We start from the raw sequence: 27,957 nt of genomic DNA, 5'->3' as shown, positions 1-27,957 counted from the left end.
TGCAAAAATACGAATTTTTGCGCTTTTGTTAATTTATAAAGTAATTTACAAAGCATATCATAGCGTTTCTCTTTTTATATATATTATTCGTAATCTTCACAGGAACTACATACAAGCGAAGTAGCACCGACGGGGTTTTGCTGTAACGCACGTTCTCTCATCCGACCAATCAGAAGATGCGGCATCTTGACGTAATTCCGTCCATTTGACCGACTGTCATGGAAGCCCTCGTGCATGAATGTAAACCGTGTGACTGCTCTGTTTAAAAGCGGGAGCGTTTCTTTTGTGTTTTATTCCGGTAAATATGAGGTGTTTGCTCCGACTGGGCCGCTCGTTCGGCCACCTTCGGGTCCGGTTATGTCACCAGAGTGTTTACAGCAGGAACACAAACCTCCGGAGAGTGGGAGTGAACCTTGGAGAGAAGTAAGATTCGTTTCTCTGACATTCTCTGATCCGACCAGACTCTGTGTGATTTTCATCTAAGATTGTTTATATGCAGGATGCGCAGAACTGGGTTTGTCTCAAAGGTATTTAAGTCTGATTTTGCTTTTGTAGAAAACTTGAAATCTCTTCGGGGAAGTTTGCAAGGTTTGCTGATGGTGCTGCTGTGGTACAGGTAAGTCCAAAAGATGCTCTTTGTCATTGCTCATTCATCTTCCTATTTTAATCTCAACGGTGAAGTATGTGGTATATATTGTTGAGTAATATATGTAATATTGAAATGTCTTCTCTTGGGTCCCTTTTTCCTCTTCCAATATTTTTGCTGCTTTTTCCTGTGATTTATCGTTATACAAGAAGATTTTTAAAAAAGCGTATTTAGATATTTTTGTTTTGAGTTGTTTTGGCCATTTTGAAATCAAGTCATTGTATGATTTAACATATGTAAATGAAGTTTATTGAGTGGTTTCCATAGTAACTGCCTCTACCTTCCCCTCTCCCTTTAGCTGGGGGACACCTCTGTGATGGTGACTGCTGTGAGCAAAACCAAACCTTCTCCATCTCAGTTCATGCCACTTGTGGTAAGGTCCCATCCGTGTTTTTATGACAGCGTGAATCTGTTATCACCGTGCTTATTTTTTACTGCGTATGTTCCAGCTACATGAGGTCTAAGAGGATTTTACTGAAACTGTAAGCCTTAGGACTTGAGTGGTGTCACAAAATGCTTCTTATGTGCCGTGTGAGTGAATGTATGCTTTGTTTTGGCAGGTGGATTACAGACAGAAGGCTGCTGCTGCAGGTCGAATCCCAACCAACTATTTGAGGAGAGAACTAGGCACCACTGATAATGAGATCCTCACCAGCAGACTCATCGGTGAGCTGAAAATGAAACTTTTGCTGCTCTTCTTCTTTATAATGGTAACGTAGAGTCAAAATTTTTAACTGACCTCTTCATGTCTCTGTTGATCAGATCGGTCGATTAGACCTCTTTTCCCTCCTGGCTACTTTTATGACACTCAGGTAAATTCATATTTTAAAAGTTTGAATGTATCATGTAGTTTTGTTTTTGAACAAACATGACAGTCAGGATTTCTTGAAAATATTTTCATCTCTTCTAAAGGTCCTTTGTAACCTCCTCGCAGTTGATGGTGTAAATGACCCAGACGTGCTAGCTATTAATGCAGGTAAGAATACACCTTATTGCTTTACGTTTCCTAATACGTACGGTGCTTTAAATTTTTAGTTGACGTGTTATTTTCTCTCATTGAAGCTTCTGCTGCTCTGGCTCTGTCTGACATCCCTTGGAATGGCCCCATAGGTAATAAAACAACTTTGAAATGCATTTCTCCTAATATCTTCCATCTTCTTTACCTATTTGAGTTTACATGACTTTGTTTGAATTGTGACTTCTCGTGTGTTTCCAGGTGCTGTACGAGTTGGTATGGTTAATGGAGAGTTACTGGTGAACCCGACAAGGACAGAGATGGCTTCCAGCAGTTTGAACATGATTGTGGCTGGGGCTCCTAGCAGTCAAGTGGGTAAGGATGCAAAAATACCCACTCCACTAGTAGTAGTAGTAGTAGTAGTATTAGTAGTAGTATTGTAGTAGCATTGCAGCTTATTAAGAATGCTGCTGCTTGATAACCAAGCACATCGCCCGGTTCTTAAATCTCCACTCTGGTTACCAGTAAACTACAGAATTTATTGTAAAGTACTTCTACTAGTTTATAAATGACTCTGTGGCATGGGGCCAAATTGCATGTCTGATGTCCTTCCGGACGGACCTGGTACCAGGTTCACAAGCACTTCCAGCAACAAAGTTGTTCAAAAAACATGCTTAATATTCACCAATATATGTCAACTGCACACGTACTTAACAGGAAGAGGCTCATCTAAATGATAAAATCCATGTTTTCTACCTCAACTTCACCAAATTCACAAAATGACGCTAAGTAGAAAGCAAAACAATGCTAATTTAATGAAGTCAAAAACATAAATTCAGTCTTGCCTTTGCTGGTTTATGGTCATAATAATCCGTGTTATAGTGAAAAAATCCACTTTGTTTGTGTAATCCTATCACTCAATGTCCCACTGACCTGATTGCTGACTGTTTTTGGGCTGTTTTATATGCTGGAGAGTGTTTACAAGTCTCCAATGCTACATTCCACCATTTTCTGGTTGTCCATAATAAAAAAACTCAATGAGGGCTTCTCAGCTGCTCCACAACAAACAAAGAGCAGTGAGCTAAAAACAAACCAAAAAAATGGTGAACTGTGGAGAGCTTCTGGTCCCAGGTGAACATCCTGATCTGTGGATTGGGAAGCAGACCAAAGCGGGAGCTTTAGTGGTCCAATCCCCGGACAAGGAAACTGGCTATTGAGACATGGAATATCACCTCTCTGGAGCTGGAGGTTGTGGAAGAGGCTGAGTAGTACCGGCTAGATAAAGTCAGACTCACAGTTCTTGAGACGAGTTGGACTCTTTTCTTTGTTGTAGTTACTCCAGGTGAGAGGCGGAGGGCGGTGGTTGGCTTTCAGTTAGCCCCCAAACTCTCAGCCTGTATGTTGGAGTTTACCCCAGGGGTCAAGAGGGTCGCTTCCCTTCCCCTTCAGGTCAGAGAACAGGTCTTGTCTGTTGTTTTTACTTATGCGCTGAATACCGATGCAGAGTACTGTTGTTTTTGGAGTCCCTGGGATGAGTGCTAGATGATGCTTTGACTGGGGACTCCATTGTCCTGATGGGGGACTTCAATGCTCACGTGGGCAATGACAGCATGACCTGGAGGGACGTGATTGGAGGAATGGCCCGCATTCTGAGTACCTTTATTTTCCAGCTTTGCACGTTTCTAATCAGTTTGTCTTCTACGTGTGTTCCAGTGATGATTGAGGCATCGGCTGAGAACGTTCTGCAGCAGGACTTCTGCCGTGCGGTAAAGGTGGGAGTCAAACACACCCAGCAGATCATACTGGCCATCCAGCAGCTGGTGCGGGAGCAGAAAGTCATCAAACGCACGCCAGTCAGAATGTTCTCAGTCCCGACTGACATGGTGGAACACGTCCAGAAGTAAGAACACATGCACAGTGGTTTTCTGTTGTTTAAATGTGATAAAGATGGCAGAAGGGGGTAGTAAAACATGTTATTTTATCTTCCTTTAGATTGGTGTCTGAGAAGATCCATGCTGTTTTCACAGATTACTCGCATGATAAGGTAAAGCTTGGAATCCATTTTGTTTGTTCAAATTAAAAAAATGTTCATGAATGATTCTAATCTTGTTTTAGATTTCGAGAGACGAAGCGATTAACAAAATACGACTAGAAACTGAGGAGAACTTTAAAGGTGGGAAACCCTTAGTATTTATTTTAAAGCCACTACTTTTACCTAATCATATATATAAAAGTTATAATTGATGTTTTTGTGTGTGAAGAAAAATTCCCTCAGGCGGAGCCCTTTGAAGTCATTGAATCATTCAATGCTGTGAACAAAGAAGTTTTCCGAAATTTAGTTCTCAGTGAGTACAAGAGGTACGTTTGTCTGTACAGGATTTCCAGAAAAATCTCAACGCTTCATTTCAAAACGTGACTTGTGTAAACGTTTTTTCCCCGTTTTTTTAAAGGTGTGATGGAAGGGAACTGACGTCTTTAAGGAACATATCCTGTGACATTGACCTCTTCAAGCCGCTCCATGGCTCAGCTTTGTTTCAGAGAGGACAGACACAGGTTTGTAAAAACATCATTTCAATCAATTGTTGTTTTTTTTAAGATGGCTTAAGCCAGAGCTATTCAAGGGCTGGTATCCAGCACGTTTTTTTTTTTGGTTTGGTTTTTTTTTCTCTTTTTATTTCATTCAAAATAAAAACAAATAAGACATATAAACAATAAGAAATACATAACAAAAAAAAAAAATAAAATTTGAACGAAAAGGAGCAGAATGAAGAAAAACATCTTATAGTTTCTGCCCCCTTTTCCAGAAGAAATAATCAATTTATATACAATTTCCATTTGTCCGACACACATACAGATTCATTTTAAACTTTTTCCTGTTCTAAATTCCAGTGCGATCATGATCATTGATTTAATTTACATTTTCATAATTATTTAGTACACTCAACTTGGTACATTTTTTGAATATATTAAATGACAGAGTGTTTTAATTTCCCTTTTAAGGTTATTCCATAATTTAACACCATTTACAGATATATTCCATTCCTTAATTTTAGTTCTAAATCCAGGTTTTGTAAACACATCAGTTTCTTTCAGCATGTAATTACTACTTCTCTTTTCAAATATCCCCTGAATGTTTGTTGGCAGAGTACCTAAATTGGCTTTATACATGGTTTGTATGATTTTCCAGTCTTTTAAATCATGAAATTTCAGTAATTTATATTTAATAAACAATGGGTTCACTGGATCTCTACAGCCACTATAACTGATGATTCTCAGAGCTCTTCTGTAAAATAAATAAGGGTTATGTATAGTTTTTGTATGTTTCTCCCCAGATTTCTACACAATAAGTCAAGTATGGAACAATCAGTGACTTGTACAATGCCAACAAACAAGAATTAGTCAGTAAAAACTTGACTCTGTGTAATACTCCTAAGGATTTGGCAATTTTACCTTTTATGTAACTAATATGGGATTTCCATGTCAACTCTTCATCAATAAGAACTCCAAGAAATTTAGTTTATTTTACTCTTTGAATTTCAATCCCATCATTTTAGTTTTAACCCTGCTTCTACACACCTGATTTCAATCAGCAGGTGATTAACAGACTTCTGCAGAGCCTGATGAGCTGCTGCACATGTGATTCAACCACTGACTCAAGTGTGTTGGAGCATAGGAACAACTGAAACGTGCTGGATACTGGCCCGAAGTTGAATAGCCCTGGCTTAAGCTATTAGAACCCCGACATTTTGGCGACCACGAAAGGACCTTTGATCTTTCAGGCTCCAACAATGCCATGTTTTATTAGAAAAGAGAAACGGCTCTAAAACTAATGGAAAAAAAAAGAGCTTGTTGCATCTAAAAGCCATTTTAAATAAAAATGTATGTATCTTTATGGTCTTGCACATCCTGTAGGTGCTCTGCAGTGTTACATTTGACTCCCTGGAATCAAGTGTCAAAACAGACATTATAACCACTGCTCTCAGGTGACGTAAATTCATTTGTTTATAAAGTTAATGATCACTAGCTAATATTACTGACTTCCATCTGTTTGAACAGGAATTCTAATTACATGTTTTAATGAAAACATTTTGCTAAGTCAACATGTTCAGTACTTAAACATCCTACAATATTTCTCCGTTTGCTGATGATACCACAATATATTTGTACTAACCATCTGCTGTAAAACACACCTCAGTTAAATCAAGGCGTTCTAAAGGGCAGTGTTTAATAAAGTAAACTCAAACAGTTTTATTTACAACAAATCTATCAATCTAAGTGACTCATGGGTTTGATTGTGATAAATCTGTTTTTTAGTATTATGTGATGCAATGTAATCTGTATATGCTTAATGGGAGTGGGAAGAAAAGTAGCTAACGTAGCATGCTGTGTTAGCTAACAGGGATCAAAACAAATAAAACACTGTTTTGAATTTATGGAAATTTAAACTTTAAGCCACTAACATTTTCATTTTCATTGTATATTTTATACAGATTAGGAATAATTTAGTAATTTGATCACTATTTTTTTCCTCTGCAGTGGCATCAAAGACAAAAACTTTATGCTTCATTATGAGGTGAGTAAATGCTGTTGTCCTTTTCTCTGAAAAACCGAAGGAAAAAATATGATTTTTCTGTTTTTAGACATTTGTTCTCAAATTATCTTTAAAAATCAGGTGGTTTTGATTTCAGTTCCCTCCTTATGCAACAAACGAGACTGGGAAAATGGGAGGTCTCAACAGGAGAGAGCTTGGGCATGGTTTGTTTGCATTCATATCCTTATATGTATCTCCCACAAGCAACACCACCAGTGAAAGTGTTTTTGTGTGTTTGCAGGAGCTCTGGCTGAGAAGGCTCTTAGACCGGTCATTCCTACAGATTTCCCTTTCACCATCAGGGTCACAGCAGAGGTGCTGGAGTCCAACGGTCAGTGTTGAGATGCCAAGTGTTTTTGTAAACAATCCCGTAAATGTCTGCGTATTAAGACCAGACATCATCTCTTCTTCTCCTTCTCCCAGGATCCTCCTCGATGGCTTCAGCGTGTGGAGGCAGCCTTGCTCTAATGGATGCAGGTACAAAAATGGGAATGCTCTAGATCAGTGATTCTGGTGGGTCCTCCTGACCCAAAATTGGGCCGCGGAGCCGATTTTAGTGAGTTATGGCTCTTTACCAGGGCAAAAAAATTTTTTAATGAGACATGCAGTTTTATTTTGAAGGGGAACTTTTTGTCCCTTGGCCTGAATTGCAGTCTGTTCCCACTCCTCTGCAGCAGGTGGTGATAGGGGGTGCTAATTGCTTCCCGCATTTTACAACACAAAGTAGGACACAATGGTACTCAACTGTAGCACTTTTATTTTAACATTTGTACATGTACATGAATATGTAGACGCTAGCGATGTCCCGATCAGGTTGTTTGCCCTCGAGTCTGAGTCATTTGATTTTGAGAATCTGGCGATACCGAGTCCCGATCTGAGACTTTCGATACATAAAAAAATAAATTAATTAATTAAGAAAAGGAAGAAACTGTTCCAGAATGTTCCTTATTTTTTATTTTTGGGTGGCAGACTGAGGCGGGAGCCTTGGCGGTCCGATCCCCGGACAAGGAAACTGGTTTTTGGGACATGGAACGTCACCTCGCTGGCGGAGAAGGAGCAGGAGCTTGTGGCAGAGGTTGAGCAGTACTGGCTATATAGCCGGACTCACCTCGACACATAGCATTGGCTCTGGAACCCAAGTCCTTGAGAGGGGTTGGACACTCTCCTTTGGTGGAGTTGCTCCGGGTGAGAGGCGGAGGGCTGGGGTTGGCTTTTTGTTAGCCCCAAGACTCTCTGCCTGTGTGTTGGAGTTTACCCCGGGGGACGAGAGGGTAGCTTCCCTGTGCCTTCGGGTTGGGGAATGGGTCCTGACTGTTGTTTGTGCTTATGGGCCAAATATCAGTTCAGAGTACCCACCCTTTTTGGAGTCCCTGGGAAAAGTGCTAGATAGTGCTCCATTAGGGGGCTCCATTGTCCTGCTGGGGGACTTCAATACTCACGTGGGCAATGACAGCATGATCTGGAGGGGTGTGATTGAGAGGAACTGATCTGCGAGAGCCTGATCTGAATTCGAGTGGTGTTTTGTTATTGGACTTCTGTGCAAGCCGCAGTTTGGCCATAACGAACACCATGTTCGAACATAAGGATGCCCATCGGTACACATGGTACCAGGGCAGCCTAGGTCGCAGGTCGATGATAGACTTTGTAGCCGTATCATCTGACCTGTGGCCGTATGTTTTGGATACCCGAGTGAAGAGAGGAGCGGAGCTGTCAACTGATCACCACCTGGTGGTGAGTTGGATCAGATGGCAGGGGAAGATGCCGCGTTGACCTGGCAGACCCAAACGCATGGTGAGGGTCTGCTGGGAATGCCTGGCAGAGGAACCTGTCAAGACGGTCTTCAACCCCCACCTCCAGCAGAGCTTTGAACACGTCCCGAGAGCAGTGGGGGACATTGACTCCGAGTGGGCCTTGTTCCACTCTGCGATTGTTGAGGCGGCTGTTGCTAGCTGTGGTCGCAAGGTGGCCGGTGCCAGTCGTGGTGGCAATCCCCGTACCCACTGGTGGACACCAGAGGTTCAGGGAGCCATCAGGCTGAAGGAGGCCTACAGGGTGTGGCTGATCTGTGGGTCTCCGGAGGCAGCAGACCGGTACCGGATAGCCAAGCGAGGTGCAGCAGTGGCAGTTGCCGAGGCAAAATCTCGAACGTGGGAGGAGTTTGGTGAGACCATGGAGAAAGACTATCGATCGGCTCCAAAGAGGTTCTGGCAAACTGTCTGGAGCCTCAGGAGAGGAAGGCAGCAACTCGCTCACACTGTTTACAATGGGGATGGGGAGCTGCTGACGTCAACTGGGGGTATAGTCAAATGGTGGAAGGAATACTTTGAGGAGCTCCTCAATCCCACCTACGCACATTCCAAGGAGGAACCAGTGCCAGGAGACCTGGGGATGGACTGTCCAATCTCGGGGGCAGAAGTTGCTGAGGTAGTCAAACAACTACACAGCGGTGGAGCCCCGGGGGTGGATGAGATTCATCCTGGGTATCTCAAGGCAATGGATGTTGTAGGGCTGTCATGGTTGACACGTCTCTGCCACATTGCGTGGTCATCAGGGGCAGTTCCTGTGGAGTGGCAGACCGTGGTGGTGGTCCCCATCTTTAAGAAGGGTGACCTGAGGGTAGGGCTGCAACAACGAATCGATAAATTCGATGAAAATAGATTACTGAAAGCGTTGGCAACGAATTGCGTCATCGATTTGTTGTGTTGCGCAACTCTTCCAAAAGCCCCCCCCCCCCCCCCCCCCGGCCACCGTTGCGCACAGACCGGATGCAAGTCAGATCAGTGCGAGGGAGAGCCGGCAGGTGTTCGGAAGAGGAACATGGCAGAAGCAGCAAGACCCAAAAAAGTAAAAACTTCTAAAGTTTGGGAGCATTTTCAGTTAAATCAGGCGAAGACATTCGTTACCTGCAACGTTTGTAGGTCAGACTTAGCATGGCACGGGAGTACTACAGTGATGATGCAGCATCTTAAACGCAAGCAAGTCAGAATCATCAGCGAGGAAGGGGAGAGCTCTGTGTCCGGGTAAGTTAAAAACTTTTCAAAAGTGATTCACCCAAGCCCCGGATTATTACACAGGCTAGACATGCCCTAAGCTTGTAAAAAAAAAGGTCTATAAAATCGTAAACGCGACGCTATTAGATAAACGGGGGGGGGGGGGGGGGGGGACTCGCGCTGCTGCGAACCGGTTCCGCCGTCACATTCCCGCAGAAACTGGTTGACTACACCGGGGCCAGACTACTAGCACCACACTGTCCTCAGAAGCGAAAACGCTTTTAAAAGGGAGGGAGAAGTACTAACTCTCGCTGCAGGCGTGTTGTGTGAGAGTGCAGTTATATACTGGTTAATATATTTTTGGGTTCATTTGCTTTCATGTGGCCTAATGTGAGTCTATTTGGGATCATTGGAATGATCAGCAGCATTTCTTGATGTGACTTTATGGCAGTTGCCCACATCACAAGGAGGATGGCATTCATTTACTTTTGTTTTATTTGGTATTTTTTCAGTCATTTTTGGAAATAGTGATTAATTTTGATTAATTCACAGCCTATGTTTAATTACATTTAAAAATTAGTTGTTTGACATCCCCAGTTATAATAAATGTCTACAGATGAGATCAAACAAAACAGATGAGAATTGCCCTTAAAGAGCAAGTCACCCCCAAATAAACATTTTTTTTGTTGATAAACTAAATAAACGAGTGTCTAATCCTGCTGCAGACACGTGTCGTCAATAATTTGGAACTTCAGTGCATCTTAGTTAAAATTTAAATATTCTGCCTAAAACTGGCAGTGTTGTGCCGTTGTCAGGTAAAAACTCTGCACTGTATTTTAATTTAAATCTGCCACCGCTATTGGCTAAGAAGTATGCTATGATGTAAACTGGTACATTATGATGTCACAATGCTGTCGTGAGCCTGAGTGTGTGTGTATTTGTTAGTGGCTCCGCCCTCTCGGTCTGCCAGGCAACAGCATGTGTTGTATTTTTCAAACACGAAGTGGGAGTGGAGTTAGACTCTGGTAGGGGTTGACTTGCTCTTTAAGCTGTTTAACTTGGACCAAGCATTTTAGGTCACAGATAGGTGTAGCTTAGGGTCTCTGTCTATACACCTTATAAGACAATTTAGGTGATGGCATGTTGTTTTTCTGCTATTGAACTGTTTTCTAATAATGTTGTGTTTAATAAAGTGAAGGAAGGAGAGAAATAACGTTTCCCTAGCAGTTTTAAACAATGTCCCCATGTAATCCGATTAATCGATTAATCATGTCGAGACCCCATCCGATTACTCGATTATCCAAATAATCGTTTGTTGCAACCCTACCTGATGGTGTGTTCCAACTATAGGGGGAATCACACTCCTCAACCTTCCTGGAAAGGTCTGCTCCAAGGTACTGGAGAGGAGGGTCCGATCGATAGTTGAATCTCAGATTGAGGAGGAGCAATGTGGTTTTCGTCCTGGCCATGGAACTGTGGACCAGCTCTATACCCTTGCAAGGGTGATGGAGGGGCATGGGAGTTTGCCCAACCAATCCACATGTGCTTTGTGGATTTGGAGAAGGCTTATGACCGTGTCCCCAGGGGCACCCTGTGGGGGACGCTACAGGAGTATGGGGTGGGTGGCTTTCTGTTAAGGGCCACTCGGTCCCTTTACCAGAGGAGCGTGAGTTTGGTACGCATAGCCGGAAGTAAGTCGGACCTGTTCCCGGTGAGGGTTAGACTCCGCCAGGGCTGCCCTTTGTCACCGGTTCTGTTCATAACCTTTATGGACAGAATTTCTAGGCGCAGCCGTGGTGTGGAGTGTGTTGAGTTTGGTGGCAGGAGAATCTTGTCTCTGCTTTTTGCGGATGATGTGGTCCTCCTAGCCTCATCCAGCTCTGACCTTCAGATCTTGCTGGGTAGGTTCGCGGCCAAGTGTGAAGCGGCTTTGATGAGGATCAGCACCTCCAAGTCTGAGACAATGGTTCTCGACCAGAAAAGGGTGGCTTGCCAACTCCGGGTCGGGAGAGAGGTCCTACCTCAAGTGGAGGAGTTTAAATATCTCAGGGTCTTGTTCACGTGTGAGGGTAGGAGGGATCGGGAGATCGACAGGCGGATTGGTTCAGCGTCTGCAGTGATGCGGACGCTGAGCCGATCTGTCGTGGTGAAGAGGGAGCTGAGCCAGAAAGCCAGGCTCTCGATTAACCTGTTGATCTACGTCCCAATCCTCACCTATGGTCATGAGCTTTGTGTATTGACCAAAAGAGCGAGATCGCGGATCCAAGCGGCCGAAATGAGTTTCCTCCGTAGGGTTGCTGGGCTCTCCTTTAGAGATGGGGTGAGAAGCTCGGTCATTCGGGAGGGGCTCGGAGTAGACCCGCTGCTCCTCCACATCGAGAGGAGCCAGTTGAGGTGGCTCGGGCGTCTGGTCAGGATGCCTCCTGGACGCCTCCCTGGGGAGGTGTTTCGGGCATGTCCTGCTGGCAGGAGGCCCCCGGGTCGACCCAGGACACGTTGGAGAGGTTACATCTCCAATCTGGTCCGGGAACGCCTTGGGGTCCTGCCGGAGGAACTGGTGGAGGTGGCTGGGGAGGGGAGGGTCTGGAGCTCCCTAGTTGGGATGCTGCCCCCGCGACCTGGACCTGGATAAGCGGAGGAAGATGACGACGACCTTTTTATTTTAATTTTTAACAACAGGTCACTTCTGTGAGGTAGCTTGAACAATCAAGTAATAAATAACATAAATTCTTCACTTTTGGACTTGATTGCAAATAAAAAATGTCTAATGTAAAAACAGATAGCAATTCAACTTAAAATACCTAGCAGGGGTCTATTTTGCCTCGGCCCCCCAAATGCTTAGATACGTCCCTGGGCATGGGACGGAGTTTTGAAGATGATCTGAATCGTATCAACTATATAAATACTACATGCTGATAAGTTATTGCTTTATACAGGTACAAACGTGTAGTGGGATAAATCTACCTACATTTTATTTTTTAAGACTTTTTTTTGTTTTCTTGGTTTTTATTTTCCTATCTTCCTGTCCTGTCTGTCTCTGATCTTCCTGCATCTCTCAGTCCTCCAGAAAAACTCCTGCCTGCTTCCTTCTTTTTCACCTCACAAGTAACTTTTTAACTAGCAGATGAAATTGATCTATTGACAGCAATAAAAGCAGAGTGTGCGCTGCGCTGCCCGGCTGCGCCAGTGCGAGCGCTGCAGCTTGAGCCCACACGTCATGCTCAAATACAGACAGAACTTACCAGAGAGAAAATGAACGGACATGAATGACTGTGTGTTAATTATATATTTTTTGGTGACGCCACTAAAGCCCCCTTCAGACAGGCCATGAAAAACGGAAATGTTCTGGACTCTGTCCGTAAGACCTTTGTGTCTGAATACAAACATCCAGATAACGTGTTCCGGAATTTAACCGGACGAAGCCCCCAGTAACAGGTCCGGACTTGTTACGGACAGGGTGGCTGCTTCAGACTGGTGAGGTAGAGTTCCGGACAAGAGGGAGGGGGAGGAGGAGGGGACCGGGGGACGCCGTGCACACCTAGATAGTCAGCTGCTGTAGCATGCGGCGAACCACTGCAGCTCGCCTCCTACGGTACCGCCTAGACGTGCGACGGAGCGCTTCACACCGCTTCAGTGATTCCTTTAACTATTGAGCTTCATCATCCAGGTCTCTTATGTGTCTTCGTGTGCGCAGAATTATGCTTAAGCGCCTCGTGATTTTTATCTTCAGAGGCGCTATAGAAACGATATTTTCTTCTTCTTCTTCTTAACATAAGTCCGATTCTACCCACCCCCCGCCGCCGTCAGACATCTGGAACTTTTCCCTGCTGTGTGAACGCAGCTGAAAGGACAAGTTCCGGTACAAAAGTGGTGTGTCTGAAAACACAGTTCTGGTTAAAAACCGGATTGAATTGTCCGCAAATGTTCCAGAATGTCTATCTGAAAAGGGCTTTAGAAACTTAGAAAATGCTACTGTGGCCGTGTGCAGAACGCAGCTGGAGTTCATGAATAATCAGCGGTCTGCCTGCCGCTCTCTGCTGCTCTGCTCAAAAGAATCCCCGCTACGCTGAGTCCATATAAATAATATAATATCGGTAGAAACTGGATCTTTTTTGTGCTCCTTCTGGGTGTGTAAGTTAAGGGCATCAGGGGAGCCTGACAACCTTTAAGGAGAACCAAGTTGCTCTCCAGTAATTTGAACCCAGTATCCAACTCTGGATCGGGGCTTGGATCGGGAAGTAAAGCCCGAGTCTCAATCAGTCTGAAACCACGTGATCGGGGCCGATTTCCGATCATGTGATCGGATCGGGACATCCCTAGTAGATGCCCCGTTAGGCGCTGGAGAGCGTAACATAGTTGCTGCCATGTTGGAGGGGTTCCTCACTCCAAACCCAACTGGAGTCAACACAAAGTGAGCAACTCTTCCCTTTTTTTGTGCAGCCTACTGTTGCAACAACTGGCGTTCTGATAAAAACAAATCATATGGGATTACTATTGACTTTTCTAACTAACCTGTTGAGATTTTATATTTTAATAAACATTTTTAAACTATATTTTAATTATCATGCCATATTATATGTCTGACTTTGTAAAAGCATAATAAAAAATGTTTTTTAGCTGGTGTAGCGCCAGCGCCCTATACACTGGCACTACCTGGTAGCTGTTGCGGGTGGTCTTTACGTGTGCTTTAAGAAGTGCAGCTTGAGTTTATTTCTGATGATGTTTATTACTTGTCTTGTTCCAGAATGTCCAGGATCCATTTACAGCAGTTAAATTGGTTTGCAGTGAATGCGTTACTTGCCCCAATGACAGTCCGCAGAGTCCGTTACACACAGCCACAGTCCTCGCCACACACTAAAAAACTGTTTGTCCCATCCAGCCACACCTGAGTCCAATCTGTGTTGGCTTAAGTAGGCTGGTGCTTCCACAAGCAATTAACCAATAACACGAGGCCAAGCCTCCTCTCAAGTGCACAAAAAGAAATGACACATATAAGCAGCACCTTCCTCAGCAGAAATAAGAGCACTCGGGGCAATTGGGACCCATCCAAGATGGTGGCCTGCTGCAACGCCAGCTCTAAGAGGCAGCACCAGTCCACACACAGAGTGTCTACGTATATGATGTTTGTGTGGGTACCTGCTATTTTTGTTCAGTGTGAAGTTTAAATGGAACCACCTTTTCCTGAAAAACATTTGAGAAGTTGGAAATGTTTTCTCGATTTGGGTCACGGCTTGTCTTTAAGAGGTGATTGTGGGTCTCAAGCCCAAAGCAGTTGAGAATCACCGCTCTAGATTATGTTTTCTACTTAAGACATCAGCTTTTTAGACAATTCTCACCGACATCTAATATGATACTAATTATGTTTACATTTTATCTGCAGGCGTTCCCATCTCTTCAGCTGTAGCAGGCGTCGCCGTCGGCCTGATCTCAAAGGCTAATCCAGAGAAACCCGGCGAGATGGAGGACTACAGATTACTAACAGATATTTTAGTATGAACAGTACAACTTTGTAAAAAAGGATTCATTTAAAATCTGAATTCATTTGGAGATATTTATTGTGTAATTGTTTTCCTAACAGGGAATAGAGGATTACCTGGGAGACATGGACTTCAAACTGGCAGGAACAAACAAGGGTATCACTGCATTACAGGTATTAGATGAAAAAAAACAAACATCTGCTTTAATTAAAAAAAAAAAATCTATTCTGGGTTTACTTTAACTAATCATTGGATTGAGATATAACTGTTGAAACTATATGAAAAAGGTTTAATTTTTTTAAAGCCATATTTTGTGACTTTTTCATATTTTATATAATTTTCTTGAGCCAGTATGTGCTAAAATGACCCTTTACTGGGTTAATGAAAGGCCACCCAGCTCCATTGCTACCTGTGACCAGAATATCCCACTTGCAACTTCAGACTGGCGGGCCTCTCAGTTGGGACTTAGAAAAAATGGAGCTGACATACCTGGAGCTGCAGTCTGCTTCCAGCCCGTTTCCTGCACGTTTTAGATCATCATTTGGTGATGAATCACTCCTGTAGACTCTAAGGAAAGCTGAGGAGACATTTCAGCTGTTGGATTAAGGTGTTAAAAAGATGAACATGCAGCGCAGAAATAAATTTTGCTTTTTGTTCTATTAACAGACACTAGGGGGTGCTAAAAGCAAACCAAAACTGCCTAGTTCCCCTTTAAATCAAGAAAAAGCCTTTCCAGTCGTCTCATAGGTCCCCGAAGAACGAAAAAATGAATGGAAGTCAATGGGGCTAAAACAGCTATTTTCTAATCCGCTTTGCCTTAGGCCATGCTGTATGTTTTGACCATGCCTGTCACGTACTTTGAGATTTATCAGCTTGTTAAAGTTCGTAATTAGCGCGGCTACAGATCAGAGGTCGGTATGTCGCATATATGATGTCACCACATAATCTCCAGCGTAGCTGCTACTTACCACATGGCCAGATTTATAGTGGTTCTTTCCGCCTGAAAGAAGGATTTGAAGTGTGCTGAATTTATATCCATTTCCCCTCGGGTTTTTCTCCGTGTCTGGTTCAATGACATCACTTTGGTGTTGCACATTTGTAGTCCTGGTCTTATTTTCACACAAAACCTAAAATAACATTTCCCCCTGTTCAAAAATATGCTCTTTCTTGGTGTCAAAATGTGTCTTTAAAATTCAGGGACATCATTTGTGAAATCCATGGCACATAACAAGAGGAATTAAAAAATAGCTTTTTTTTTTGCCACATTGACTTTGCGTTCATTTTTTCGTTCTTCTGGGTACCCATGGTCCGTAAGTAGATGGGCGTGACTTAGGCTCCCTATAACAAGTGTGTAACTATTAAAGTGACAGAGTTCTTCCTTCAGGACCACACAGCTGTTGTAACTGTAAACTAACAAAATTTGATGCGATTATAAGATTATCTACTTTATTTAATCTATAGGCTGATGTGAAGATTCCAGGTTTACCTCTTAAGGTGGTCATGGAGGCGATTCAGCAGGCCACAGGTATAATAACTTCTGAGAGCAAAGATTTTTGTGTGTTTTCAACAGTTTTGTTTGAATATTATTTGTATTTCAGTGGCAAAGAGAGAAATCTTGGGTATTATGAATAAATGTATAGCAAAGCCCAGAGGGACCAGGAAGGAGAATGGACCTGTTGTTGGTAGGCTTTGCATTGTAGTGTACGCAAATCTGAGACTTGTGTGACTTGTTGAATATGTTTTGTTCTGATGTGAGTTTTTTTTCTATTCTAGAGAATGTCAGGGTACCTCTGTCTAGAAGAGCTCGCTTCGTTGGTCCAGGAGGATGTAACCTCCGAAAGCTTCAAGCTCAGACGGGTACAGTATTGTTAGTTTACTAAAGTTGAACTGTTACAGTTTCATTTGGTGTTTGAGGATTTTCCCCTTTTCCTCTTGAGGCGTTACAATAAGTCAGGTGGACGAGGAGACCTTTTCTGTGTTCGCTCCCACACCAGGAGCCATGAATGAAGCCCAAGAGTTTATCAGAGAGGTCTGCAAAGATGATGTGAGTCTTCATATTTGTTTTTGGCACATCCTTGAAGTTCACTGAGAAACAAATAATACTGGGTCCCTCTGAGGTTCACAAGCATGCAGAATGAAAAAATTGTCTTCTGACTGCCCCTATTTGGGCGGTGGTGGCAGAGGAGTTAAGTGCCCACCCTGTAACTAGAGGGTTGCAGGTTCGATCCCCATTTGTTGCTGTTGCGTCCTTAGGCAAGACACTAAACCCACCTTGCCTGCTGGTGGTGGTCAGAGGGACCGGTGCTGCCAGTGCTCAGCAGTCTCGTTTCCGTCAGTGCACCCCAGGGCAGCTGTGGCTACATTGTAGCTTATCAACACAAGCGTGCGAATGTGAGTGTGCTTGGGTGGATGACTGTGTTGTAAAGTGCCTTGGTGGGTTGTAGAACCCTAAAAGGTGCTATATCAAGGACAGCATTTTGGGCATTTGAAAAACCTGACAGATCCACGTCATATTGTAAATTAACATGCATGACCTCACCCATCTTGGCTCACGACGAGGAAGGCTGTTGTTGATTTAGCGTCCTGGAAACGGCGAGAATGTCACTGCTGGTAGAAGCTAATCGTTAGCATCAGCAACTCCACAACATGGCAGAACTGCTTCAGGCTTGTGTTATTTGTGGAGATAAAACATCAACGTTGCAAAGCAAATAGAGTCAGTGGTAGAGTCGCGTTGCTGTTAGCCAATCAGAGGCCAGATTTTTCATATCATTACTAATAATGAGTCAGACTCCAAATCCTGCTGTTTTCTGCTGTCTTTTGTTTTCCTTCATATTCATAAATTCAGGGCGGTACCATCCACTCATGGATTTTATGTTTATTATATATTTATTTTCCATTCATTTGTAGCAAGAACAGCAGCTGGAGTTTGGTGCTGTCTACACTGCCACCATCACAGAAATAAGGTAAGGAAATAAAATCAGAATGGTTATTATGAATTACATTAGTGGGTAAGTGGATCACTGGACATTGATCTGTGGAGTATTAAAATAATTTGGGTTCATTTGCCCACTAAGAGTTTTTCTCCTCTGCTTTAGGGATATTGGAGTGATGGTGAAACTTTATCCCAACATGAGTCCAGTGCTACTGCACAACTCCCAGCTGGACCATAAACGGGTCTGTATTTGTGAGCCTTTGTTTAGTCGATTTAGGTTTTGTGTGTAAAAAACAAAACAAAAATAAAACTAAAATTCGAGACTCTTCAAATATAAATATATATTTTTTGCACTTAGATCAAACATCCAAGTGCTTTGGGCTTAGAAGTGGGACAGGAGATACAGGTATGCATCATTAACTACGACTGGTTAAAAGTAGAAATCGTGTGTCCATTTTGGGTTGATCACGTTTCATTTGTGCTCAGGTCAAGTACTTTGGACGGGATCCAACAGATGGAAGGATGAGGCTTTCGCGAAAGGTGCTCCAGTCTCCTGCTGCAACTGTGGTTAAAACCCTGAGTGAGAAACAGAGCATCTCTATGGGCAACAGCAACAGGACCGAAATGGACGTATGACACCATGCTTCAGCAGACGGGATTGAAACTGTCGAGATATTTTGAGAAAAGGAACATATGGACATATTTACTGAAGGAAATAACATGAGGTGCTTGTTTATTAACTCTAAATAGCTACTGAGTTCTGGTACTCTTTACTGAAACATCCTCTAATAAATCTGCCTCAGCCACATCTGATTGAGATACAGATGATGTTGATTCTAATGTTTTTTTTTTTCCGACATTGCCTTTTATGTTTTTTACGTCACTTGAAACAACAAGTCTGTGTTTCTGTTGGTCACACCTGGTGTGATAATACAGGTGTGAGTGGATGGACGTATGAGTTGTGCTCAAGAGACTCATGGTGTATTTATAGTAAATGTGATATGTGTATTTACCAATATTAATCATTTTTATAGCTAAAACTCATTTTCGTAAATAAAATACACAAAATAATCCAGACGGTTACTAATATTTTTACTTTCGATAGAAGGCGCTGTGTTGTACTGCTAGTAAATTAAGCCCCGCCTACCCCACGGCGGTTAGTGTTTGACAACTACGAAGAAAAAGATCGGATTACAAGATGGTGGTCTGTGGACGCTAGCAGGCAGGCCGTTGGAGTTGTGTGCTCTTTTAATTTCACTGTTTGGTTGTCAGGCCTCCTTGCTTTATTCCGTAGACGAAATATGTTGAAGTAGCCACAAATATTTATAACAGCAGTTGCAAGTTCCAATTAGACGTGCATGTTTTATAACATGCAGATGGGAAAAAAGTTAAAAGGTCGAGGAAAACACTAGACGGCGTGAGGAGATAGGCTGTTAGCATCCAGCTAGCTAGCTCCGACTCGATTAGCCATGTCGGACACTCGGCGGCGTGTTAAAGTGTACACCCTGAACGAAGACAGACAATGGGACGATCGAGGCACCGGACACGTCTCGTCTACATTCGTGGAGCGACTAAAAGGGATTTCACTCTTAGTTCGAGCTGAATCGGACGGTAGGTTCTCCGTTAGCATAGCCGCATTCACGCTACGTTGGCTATAACTTTAGCATGCTATCTCCTTGTCCTCAGAACGCCTTGGTTCATATTTTGTTTTGAGGGGCGTCATATGTTATGTACGTTTATTCTTACTTTTGTGGCTCACCGTATTCGACAGTTAAAATTCAAAGCAACAACCTTGTCCTATACAAGTTTTTTTTAAATAGCAATGCTTCACATGCTCATTTGTTTAAAACACGACATCACGATCACGCACGGGGGCTCCTCGAAGTCTCACGGTACACGTTCAAACTTGGAGTTGCTCATATTTGGCTCCAGCACACATTTAAATACAGATTATCTTAAGTTACTTGTCAAATGTGGATTTTGGTTAACATTAAGTGTATATTTTCAAAGTTATGTCCAGTTTAGTGTTGTTAGTAATTACTTGACCACGTTTTGCTGTTAATATAGCAATCATATGTACTGTTTATATAATCGACTATCATCACAATTTTAGGATCGTTGCTGTTGGAGTCGAAGATAAGTCCAAATACCGCATATCAGAAACAACAGGTAGTAAGCCTTCACGACACGTGGTATCTTGATCTGTGTGAATGAAAACTTCTGATTGCCATAACCAGCCGAGACTCTTAAACCAAAACTGGATGTTTGTTTCTCTCTCTGTAGGACACACTGATTGTCTGGTCTGAAGCAGATAATTATGATCTTGCCTTAAGTTTCCAGGAAAAGGCTGGTTGTGATGAGATTTGGGAGAAAATTTGTCAGGTATCGTTCAGCCAGCAAAGTTGATGAATGTCATCCTCTCTGAATTGCTATTGACATAACAATCATTTATAACTCAGGTTCAAGGTAAGGACCCTGCTCTGGACATCACCCAGGACCCAATTGATGAGTCAGAGGAAGACCACTTTGAGGAGATCCCGGAGACAACGCATCTGGTTGAGCTGCCTCCTTGTGAGTTAAGTCGACTGGAGGAAATAGCTGATCTGGTTACCTCTGTCTTGTCGTCGCCTATCCGAAGAGAAAAACTTGCCCTGGCACTGATGAGTGAGGGCTACATCAAGAAACTGCTGGGTCTCTTCAGAGTATGTGAGGATCTGGAGAACAGAGAAGGTCTGCATCACCTCTATGAGATTGTGCGAGGTGTCTTGTTCCTCAACAAAGCAGCTCTATTTGAGATTATGTTCTCCGACGACTGTATCATGGATGTAGTGGGTTGCCTGGAGTACGACCCGGCCCTGGTTCAGCCTAAACGACACAGGGAATTCTTGACCAAGACGGCAAAGTTTAAGGAGGTGATCCCTATCACAGACTCTGAGCTGCGGCAGAAAATCCACCAGACATACCGTGTTCAGTACATCCAGGACATAATCCTGCCCACACCATCCGTCTTTGAGGAAAACTTCCTATCCACACTCACGTCCTTCATCTACTTCAACAAAGTGGAAATAGTCAGTATGTTGCAGGTAAGGATTCAAAACGCTCAAAATGAATTAAATTCTGACATTTCTAAAGTTTGTGTGGTGTATTACTGATTATGTATGATGTTTAATAACATTACATCTTAATTAGTTCCTTTAGTTTTCATTGTTTTTAGATAATTTAGTAGGGATGCAACGATACCCCTTTTTTCCAAACCGATACGATACCGATACTTGGATCTGAGTACTCGCCGATACCGATTACCGATACTTCTACCACACAAACAAAATGCAATGGTTTGGAATACAGATTTTATTTTCTTCTCTGCTTTCAACAGGAAAAGACTGTGAGGTAGATAAAAAGTAAAATATATGAATAGAAGTCATCACAAAACTAAAATATTAGGTGAACAGAAATGACTAGTTACAGTGAAGCCATTTTCAAGCAACTGCATTGGTATCGGTTAACTTTACCCCAATACTGGAATCTGTATCGGCACCGGTGCATCCCTATCATTTAGTAAACTCATCTTTCCTGTACTGAAAAATTGGATTTTATAGGGGATGATAAATTAAATGTGAACATCTGAGAAGACCGTTTTTGTTGTGACTCAGTTTGTCTTTTAAAAACAGATCTGTTAAGATTTGCGGACAGTTGGATGTGTTTTGTGATTGTTCTGGCATGACTCTTGAGTGAGGGATGTGTTGCAGACAATGTCTCATTTTCTAAATAATTTAACAATTTCAGAGTTCTGTATTAAATTAAGGTAAACAATTGCTTCTGTTCAAGTGTTTAAAAAAGATATTTTGTGTTTAAATGGTTTACCCTTTGATATAAAAATCTTGTATTTGTGCAGCTTCAGTGTTTAATGTGAATAAACACCGAAATGCTGTGAATGATTTAAAGTGACGCACAGTGACATCAGAGATTTCTGCTGCTGGAAATACGGCAAAGCAAATGTAAACAAAAGGAGCAGTAGTAAAAGGGAAACATGAATTTCTGTTAGTTTCTTCCAACTGTTCTACAGGTGAGCGGAAACAGTTCTAAAGATTGTACAGAATGATCATGGTAAGCTCAAATAATCGTCACGGGATTAGGTTTATTTTTTATCCTCAGTTTGAATTTATTATAAGTCTTTAACTTTTTCATTACTTGGTAATCTTGTGTGCTAACACACATTCTGACTCTGCTGCAGGAGGATGAGAAGTTCCTGACGGAGGTCTTTGCACAGCTCACAGACGAAGCCACAGACAGTAAAAGAAGGGAGCTAGTAAGTGCAACTGTCATCAAATATGGATAGATAAATATATATATATTTACTGTTTTCTTTTAGGTGCTTTGTGCGTGTCATAACTGTTTTCTCTCCATGCTTCCTAGGTAAACTTTGTCAAGGAATTTTGTGCTTTTTCCCAAACGCTGCAGCCACAAAACAGGGACGCTTTCTACAAAACGTTGGCAAATCTGGGAATTTTACCTGCTCTTGAAATAGTCATGGTACGTCTCTGGGGTTTGGATGATCGTTAAAGTCAAATTAGATTTGTTGTCTAATTGACGGCGTGTACATGCGTGTAATTGGTCTTTCTGTTGTTTTTCCTCCTCAGGGAATGGACGACCTGCAGGTGAGAGCAGCAGCTATCGACATCTTTTCTTACCTGGTGGAATTCAGCCCCTCCATGGTTCGAGAGTTTGTCATGCAGGAACAGCAGCAAACTGAAGACGTAAGCATATAAGCATAGCTGGGACTACGGTTGTTGTTTTGAAGTGATCACGCTCTATTTAATGTGCAAGGAGTTCTCAGATTGGTTTGTATGAATGTACCTGTTGTGTTAATGTTCCTCTCTGACATCATTGTCACCTGTGTCACAATAGCTTTGTTCCCATTACCAGAACTTCTGGGTAAATTCTGGGAGGGAGAAATTGACCGTGAGATATGATGTCCCAGTCCTCTCACCTGTTGTCTCCATGTAAATTCAGCCCTTTCAGAACTTTGCACAGACGTCAGCCTATCGTGACTGCTTCTGCAGTCAGTGATGTCACTGATCAGCGCCAAAAAGTGTCCGCAATATCATTAACCCTTTATAGGCCCTCATTGAAGTAGTTAAATTTTTAATGTTTCAACCCCATGGTGTTATGATGTATAACAAAAGGAATTTTTCAATTTTGAAAACATTTATTTTCATGCTCAAAATCAGAGAAAACAAAGTGATCAAATATGGATGATGGTTCTGTTCTGGTGCAATAAATCCCCAAGTAAAAAAATGTGAACAAGTTAAACAATTTTTTTTAAAATATAGATAATTATAACACTTTAAAATAATCTAGCTAATATTAGAACATCATATCACTGTTGAATATACATCACAATTATTAAACAGTATAGTGTATTTATTTAGAAAAACCGATTGCTGTAGAATGTTTTGAAAAGTTACTGAACAATAGATCTGATCAAATCTACAGTAGAGGTAGTCCTGTTGGAAAACCATTTCTGACCACCTCTTAAAGCTCATCAAGAGAATGCCAAGAGAGCAAAGCAGTAATCAGATCAAAGAGTGGCTATTTTGAAGAAAATAGAATTTAAAATATTTCAGTTATTTAACCTTTTTTGGTTAAGAACAGAACTCCACATGTGTTCATTCAGAGTTTTGATGCCTTCAGTGAAAATCTACCGATGTAAATGGTCATGAAAAGACAACACATTGAATGAGACAGGTGTGTCCAAACTATTGGCCTGTACTGTATATTATTAGAGTATTATATTTAAATATCTGCCTCAGTTTAATTTTTCTCCTCTTCAGCCTCATCACTGATGATTGGCTGGCACAATAACCGTCCTCTATTTTCCATAGAAATCTGAGTTTAAACTGCAAAATATATTCAATATTATAATTGCTATCTGTATTGTTACCATGATTATGAAGGTTATGTCTAAAAAAACAAGATTTTAACTAAAAATATACACAGTTTATTTTACTTGTTCAGAGTGTAAAAACAAGAGGAGAGCAGTTTTCTGGTTCTGCAGACACACAAATCTTTGACCCATCATGGCCCTGCGCTGATTGGTCGAACTGTGCCCAGCTTGATCTCTGATGCCTGTTTGGGTGAAATCCCATCATTCTAAGAGTACGTCAAAAGGCAAACAGACATCATTTATGTGAGTGGAACTGTCTGAATATAGATGTTGGCCCTATTAAATTTAACAGTAAAAGCATTTATTCTGTCGAAGTAGATCATCATTTCATCCATTCAAGGGACGAGAGCAGCTGTGTGATGTAAAATGTGGCGTTCAATGACCAGAACAAGTTCCTTTATTTTACAGCGCTTTGTGAGACAACAAAGTCCTGTTAAGTCGTTGTGGGGGGATTTCCTCGTGGTTTTCCGGCGTCGGAAGTTTAATTTTAGGTGCGATCGGTGCTCATTTTCCTCAGCTTTCATTCTGTTTCACCTGCAACTCTTCTAATTTTACTATTGTTCCTTGTTTTGGACGACATCTGCTGATGTCATTTCCAACTGAGCTACAACCAATCAGCATGTGTTAACCAGAACTTCTGCTCAGCTACACCACCGGGTCATTCTGAGTACCTGATCTCCTTCCTGAAAAGGGTCGTTCCATCAGCCCCGTGCAGTGGAGACATGCACATGTTGCGAAGTTCCTACAAATGTACCCTGAAGTTCTGATAATGGAAACAGGGCTGTTGAAACGGGTTGCAGATGTTGGTTTTTGTATGCGTGTTTGTTTACGTGTGTAAAGTAAATGAATTGTTTAGGGAGGTTTTGTTTGAAAAGAAAACATGTTTTCCTCCAGTTGGGTGATATTTGCTGTGTGTGTGTGTGTGTGTGTGTGTGTGTGTGTGTGTGTGTGTGTGTGTGTGTGTGTGTGTGTGTGTGTGTGTGTGTGTGTGTGTGTGTGTGTGTGTGTGTGTGTGTGTGTGTGTGTGTGTTGTAGGATGTTCTGCTGATAAACGTCGTGATCAAGCAGATGATTTGTGACTCCGATCCAGAGTTGGGGGGGGCTGTCCAACTGATGGGTCTGCTCAGGACTCTCATCGACCCAGAGAACATGTTGGCTTCCTCTAATGTGAGCAAAAACAACTTGTTGGTTGTGTGAAGTCATCATTAACCAGCATGAGTCACACGGCTCGTAAAAACTGGTTAAAGTGCTTCTACAGCGACTTTTGTCACGTTTATTTCTTTTAGAAAACGGAGAAGACTGAATTCCTGAGTTTCTTCTACAAGTACTGCATGCATGTCCTCACAGCTCCTCTGCTGGCCAACACTGCACATGACAAGATCTCAAAAGGTTTACTGGGGACATTAAAGCCCAACTCTTTCAGACTTTAGGATAAGAAGAGATGTAAACAGCTCCTGTGTTTTTACCTTTCAGATCAACCGGAGGAATCCACAAAAATCAACCCTGTCTGTCCAGGTGGGTCCTTTCCTACCCCTGAAACTGTCAAACCTCTGCTTAACTTGTGCATTGAATTGTTTTGTAGAAGATGGTTGTGTTTCTTTCTAGATCAGTTTTGGTCCAAATTGTTCATTTTAAATCCGATTAAATGGTGCCGGGGCTATACAGCCAGTGGGTTATATTGGCTTGTTGCTATAGAAAGGAACTCATTGTGTTGCATGTTTGTAATTGTGTGTGTGTGTGTGTGTGTGTGTGTGTGTAGACAACTTCCAGACAGCTCAGCTGTTGGCGCTGATCCTGGAGCTTCTAACGTTTTGTGTAGAGCACCACACCTACCACATCAAGACCTACATCATGAACAAAGACCTGCTCAGGAGAGTTCTGGTGCTCATGAACTCAAAGCACACGTTTCTCGCTCTTTGTAAGTTGTTTAGTACGTTGTTGTGATTGACTGAAAGTAGTTCTGATACAAGCAGCAGGTTTCTGTTCAGATCTAGTTCTAGTAAACCGGTTTTCTCTGCCCCAGGCGCCCTGCGTTTCATGCGCAGAATCATCGGGCTGAAAGACGAGTACTACAACCGCTACATTATCAAAGGGAACCTGTTTGAGCCAGTCATTAACGCGCTGCTGGACAACGGCACCAGATACAACCTTCTCAACTCGGCCATCACTGAGCTCTTTGAGTTTATTAAAGTGGTGCGTGATCATGCAAGCTCGGTCTTGGTGAAAGTTGTTCTTTATATCTACAGAAAGTTTGATTTTTCTCCTCATCCTCCCAGGAGGACATCAAATCCCTCATAGCTCACATTGTGGATAACTTCTACAAAGCACTTGAATCCATCGAGTATGTTCAGACCTTCAAGGGGCTGAAAGGTCGATATGAGCAGGAAAAAGACCGCCAGAGCCAGAAACTCAACAGGTCAGTGGCCTCATCAGATGCATCAGAATTTAAGAATGCTTTGTTACTCAGATAGGATGAGGAACTTGATTCAGCTGATTCCCATATTCAGATATCGCAGAGATGCACGATCCTTGGACGAGGATGAGGAGTTATGGTTTAATGATGATGATGATGAAGAAGATGGCGAGGCAGTGGAGAGGAGGATGGAGGATGATTTCCCTGATAGCTATGAGAAGTACATAGAAGCCAAAAAAGGTGATATTTTTAATGCAGCGTCTTAAAATGTTTGTTTTCCGCTCTGGGTTTTTATCACCGTTATCTTGTTACTGCAGGAGCTGCCAACGGAGCTAATGGTGCCAACGGCAGCAAGTCTGCCACGATCCCGCCTGCCTCTCCAGCACCCCCCCCGAACAACAGCTCCTCTTCCTCTGTCAAAACAGTTGCTCTTCCTGTGACGCCGGTCGTAAAGGTGACCTCTTCACTTGGGAGCTGAGGGAATCGTGATAACTCAAAACAAATCTGAACATGTTGTTTATCTGCTGTCTTTCAGACTGCTCTTGTTGGTTTGGTGGACTACCCTGATGATGAGGATGAAGAGGAGGAAGACGAGGAGGAAGAGCAAGCTCCACGAAAGCGACCCCGTCTGAGCTCTTAGACTAATGTCCTCTTATGTTTGGACTCAGTGGACAGACGATCAGTCCCCCTCTTCTGGTTGTCTCATTGGTCCACAGCCTGTCTGGACCGCCTCCCAGTCTCACCGAGGAGATGCGTGAAGATGAACTCTGCTCTTTGCTCCTTCTGAGAAAGGCGGTGGTGAACTTCTCTGGAAATCAGTCTATTTTTCAGGCTGTTGATTTATTTGTATTGTTTTTTTTTTTTTTTTTTTTTTTTGTTTTTTTACACAGCTGATTCCCTAAGATCCCTGAATCTTTTCTTTCTTGATCAGAGAATTTCCTTCCTGGTAATCTCAGTTCCAAGGTGATTTTCTTTTTTAATCTCACCATATTGTTGCAACAGTAACAATAAATTAGTGGCGCAGCAGCGGCCTGCTACATCCTTTTTCCAAACTGAGCCAACGAGCACCAGAGGCAGAGGACTCCAAAACACGACCAGCCAGTGTAGAAACTGTTCAGCTGGCCATTCAGGCTAGCGGGACTAGCCGTCAAGGCGATGAACACCTTGACTGGCTGAAGCTGCTCTGGGTGTGTTCTACCCCAGCAGAGTTGGAAGGATCTAGAAAACAGAAGTATAAATATAAAGAGAAGGGAGGTGACAAAACAAACCTGGATGAACTGAGCTGTAACGATGCTTAGACCGAGTAGAGCAGGACTCAATCCTTTAAAGCCATGGCATCCGCTTGGCCACGGCACACAAAGTCTCACAGGATTGTGTACGCCACAAGTCTTGTATTTAAAGAGTTTGTTAAAGTATTGTACATAGTTTTTCCCCTTTTTAATTATTTTTCACTTGTGGTTCTGAAAAGAGGAGAGTGCCTGCCTGTTATTGGAGTTTTTTGTCAAAAGAAAGGTTGGGCGCTCTTTCACTCAGTCCAGTTCATTCGATTCTGTGTAACATGGCGAAAAAGGTTGCAAATGCTGGTTTTAACAATGAAACGACTGCAGTAAAGTCACTTTTGCAGCTAACATTTTGAGGATGTCTGGAGTTTTGTATTTTAGTCAATTTAAGAATTTAGTGTTATGATTTACACCCGATGACAGCTCATTTAGTTTTAACAGGGCGGTAGAGACAAGCTGTTGTGCTTTAAGTAGATTTAGAGCCCACTTTAGTCCCAGGAGGTCACGTCGCTCTGCTCTCAGACAGATCTCAGGTTTAGTTTAATTTCCAACCTCGTCCGTGCACTGTAACGTCATCAGCTCTGTTTGAAGGTTCCATCATCTCCACACCGCGGTGAGTTTAGTTCTGTAGAACGTGTCTGCAGCTCAAAAGAAGCTGAAGGAAAACTTGTGAAAAATGAAAGAATGGGTGAGCTGTTTTTATTAGTTGTGATTAAAAAATGATTT

At 42.5% G+C, this 27,957-nt stretch overlaps 2 protein-coding genes across 2 annotated transcripts; both read left to right on the top strand.

The window, feature by feature from the left end:
• Positions 1 to 186: 186 nt before the first annotated feature.
• On the top strand, positions 187 to 18,419 carry pnpt1 (polyribonucleotide nucleotidyltransferase 1, mitochondrial). The gene is made up of 28 exons (XM_015944635.3): positions 187 to 423; positions 556 to 616; positions 945 to 1,019; positions 1,207 to 1,312; positions 1,409 to 1,458; positions 1,559 to 1,622; positions 1,709 to 1,756; positions 1,863 to 1,976; positions 3,315 to 3,501; positions 3,594 to 3,645; positions 3,717 to 3,774; positions 3,863 to 3,959; positions 4,052 to 4,154; positions 5,514 to 5,584; positions 6,138 to 6,174; positions 6,290 to 6,356; positions 6,434 to 6,523; positions 6,616 to 6,669; positions 14,563 to 14,672; positions 14,761 to 14,832; positions 16,121 to 16,184; positions 16,258 to 16,341; positions 16,433 to 16,516; positions 16,597 to 16,703; positions 17,567 to 17,622; positions 17,755 to 17,833; positions 17,950 to 17,997; positions 18,078 to 18,419. Exons 1-28 carry the CDS (start codon positions 305 to 307, stop codon positions 18,225 to 18,227), a joined length of 2,307 nt encoding a protein of 768 aa, XP_015800121.1. The 5' UTR covers positions 187 to 304; the 3' UTR covers positions 18,228 to 18,419.
• Positions 18,420 to 18,828: 409 nt separating this feature from the next.
• Positions 18,829 to 26,821, top strand: ppp4r3b (protein phosphatase 4, regulatory subunit 3B). Its single transcript, XM_015944634.3, has 16 exons — positions 18,829 to 19,202; positions 19,705 to 19,760; positions 19,875 to 19,973; positions 20,051 to 20,674; positions 21,826 to 21,900; positions 22,008 to 22,124; positions 22,232 to 22,348; positions 24,574 to 24,705; positions 24,825 to 24,927; positions 25,012 to 25,053; positions 25,298 to 25,456; positions 25,562 to 25,731; positions 25,815 to 25,954; positions 26,046 to 26,191; positions 26,269 to 26,405; positions 26,487 to 26,821. The coding sequence occupies exons 1-16, from the start codon at positions 19,061 to 19,063 to the stop codon at positions 26,589 to 26,591; spliced, it is 2,364 nt and encodes a 787-aa protein (XP_015800120.3). The 5' UTR covers positions 18,829 to 19,060; the 3' UTR covers positions 26,592 to 26,821.
• Positions 26,822 to 27,957: the final 1,136 nt, after the last annotated feature.

Source organism: Nothobranchius furzeri, chromosome 12 (genome assembly GCF_043380555.1).
Source record: "Nothobranchius furzeri strain GRZ-AD chromosome 12, NfurGRZ-RIMD1, whole genome shotgun sequence".
Taxonomy (NCBI): domain Eukaryota; kingdom Metazoa; phylum Chordata; class Actinopteri; order Cyprinodontiformes; family Nothobranchiidae; genus Nothobranchius; species Nothobranchius furzeri.
This window is presented reverse-complemented; position numbering and strand designations above follow the sequence as displayed.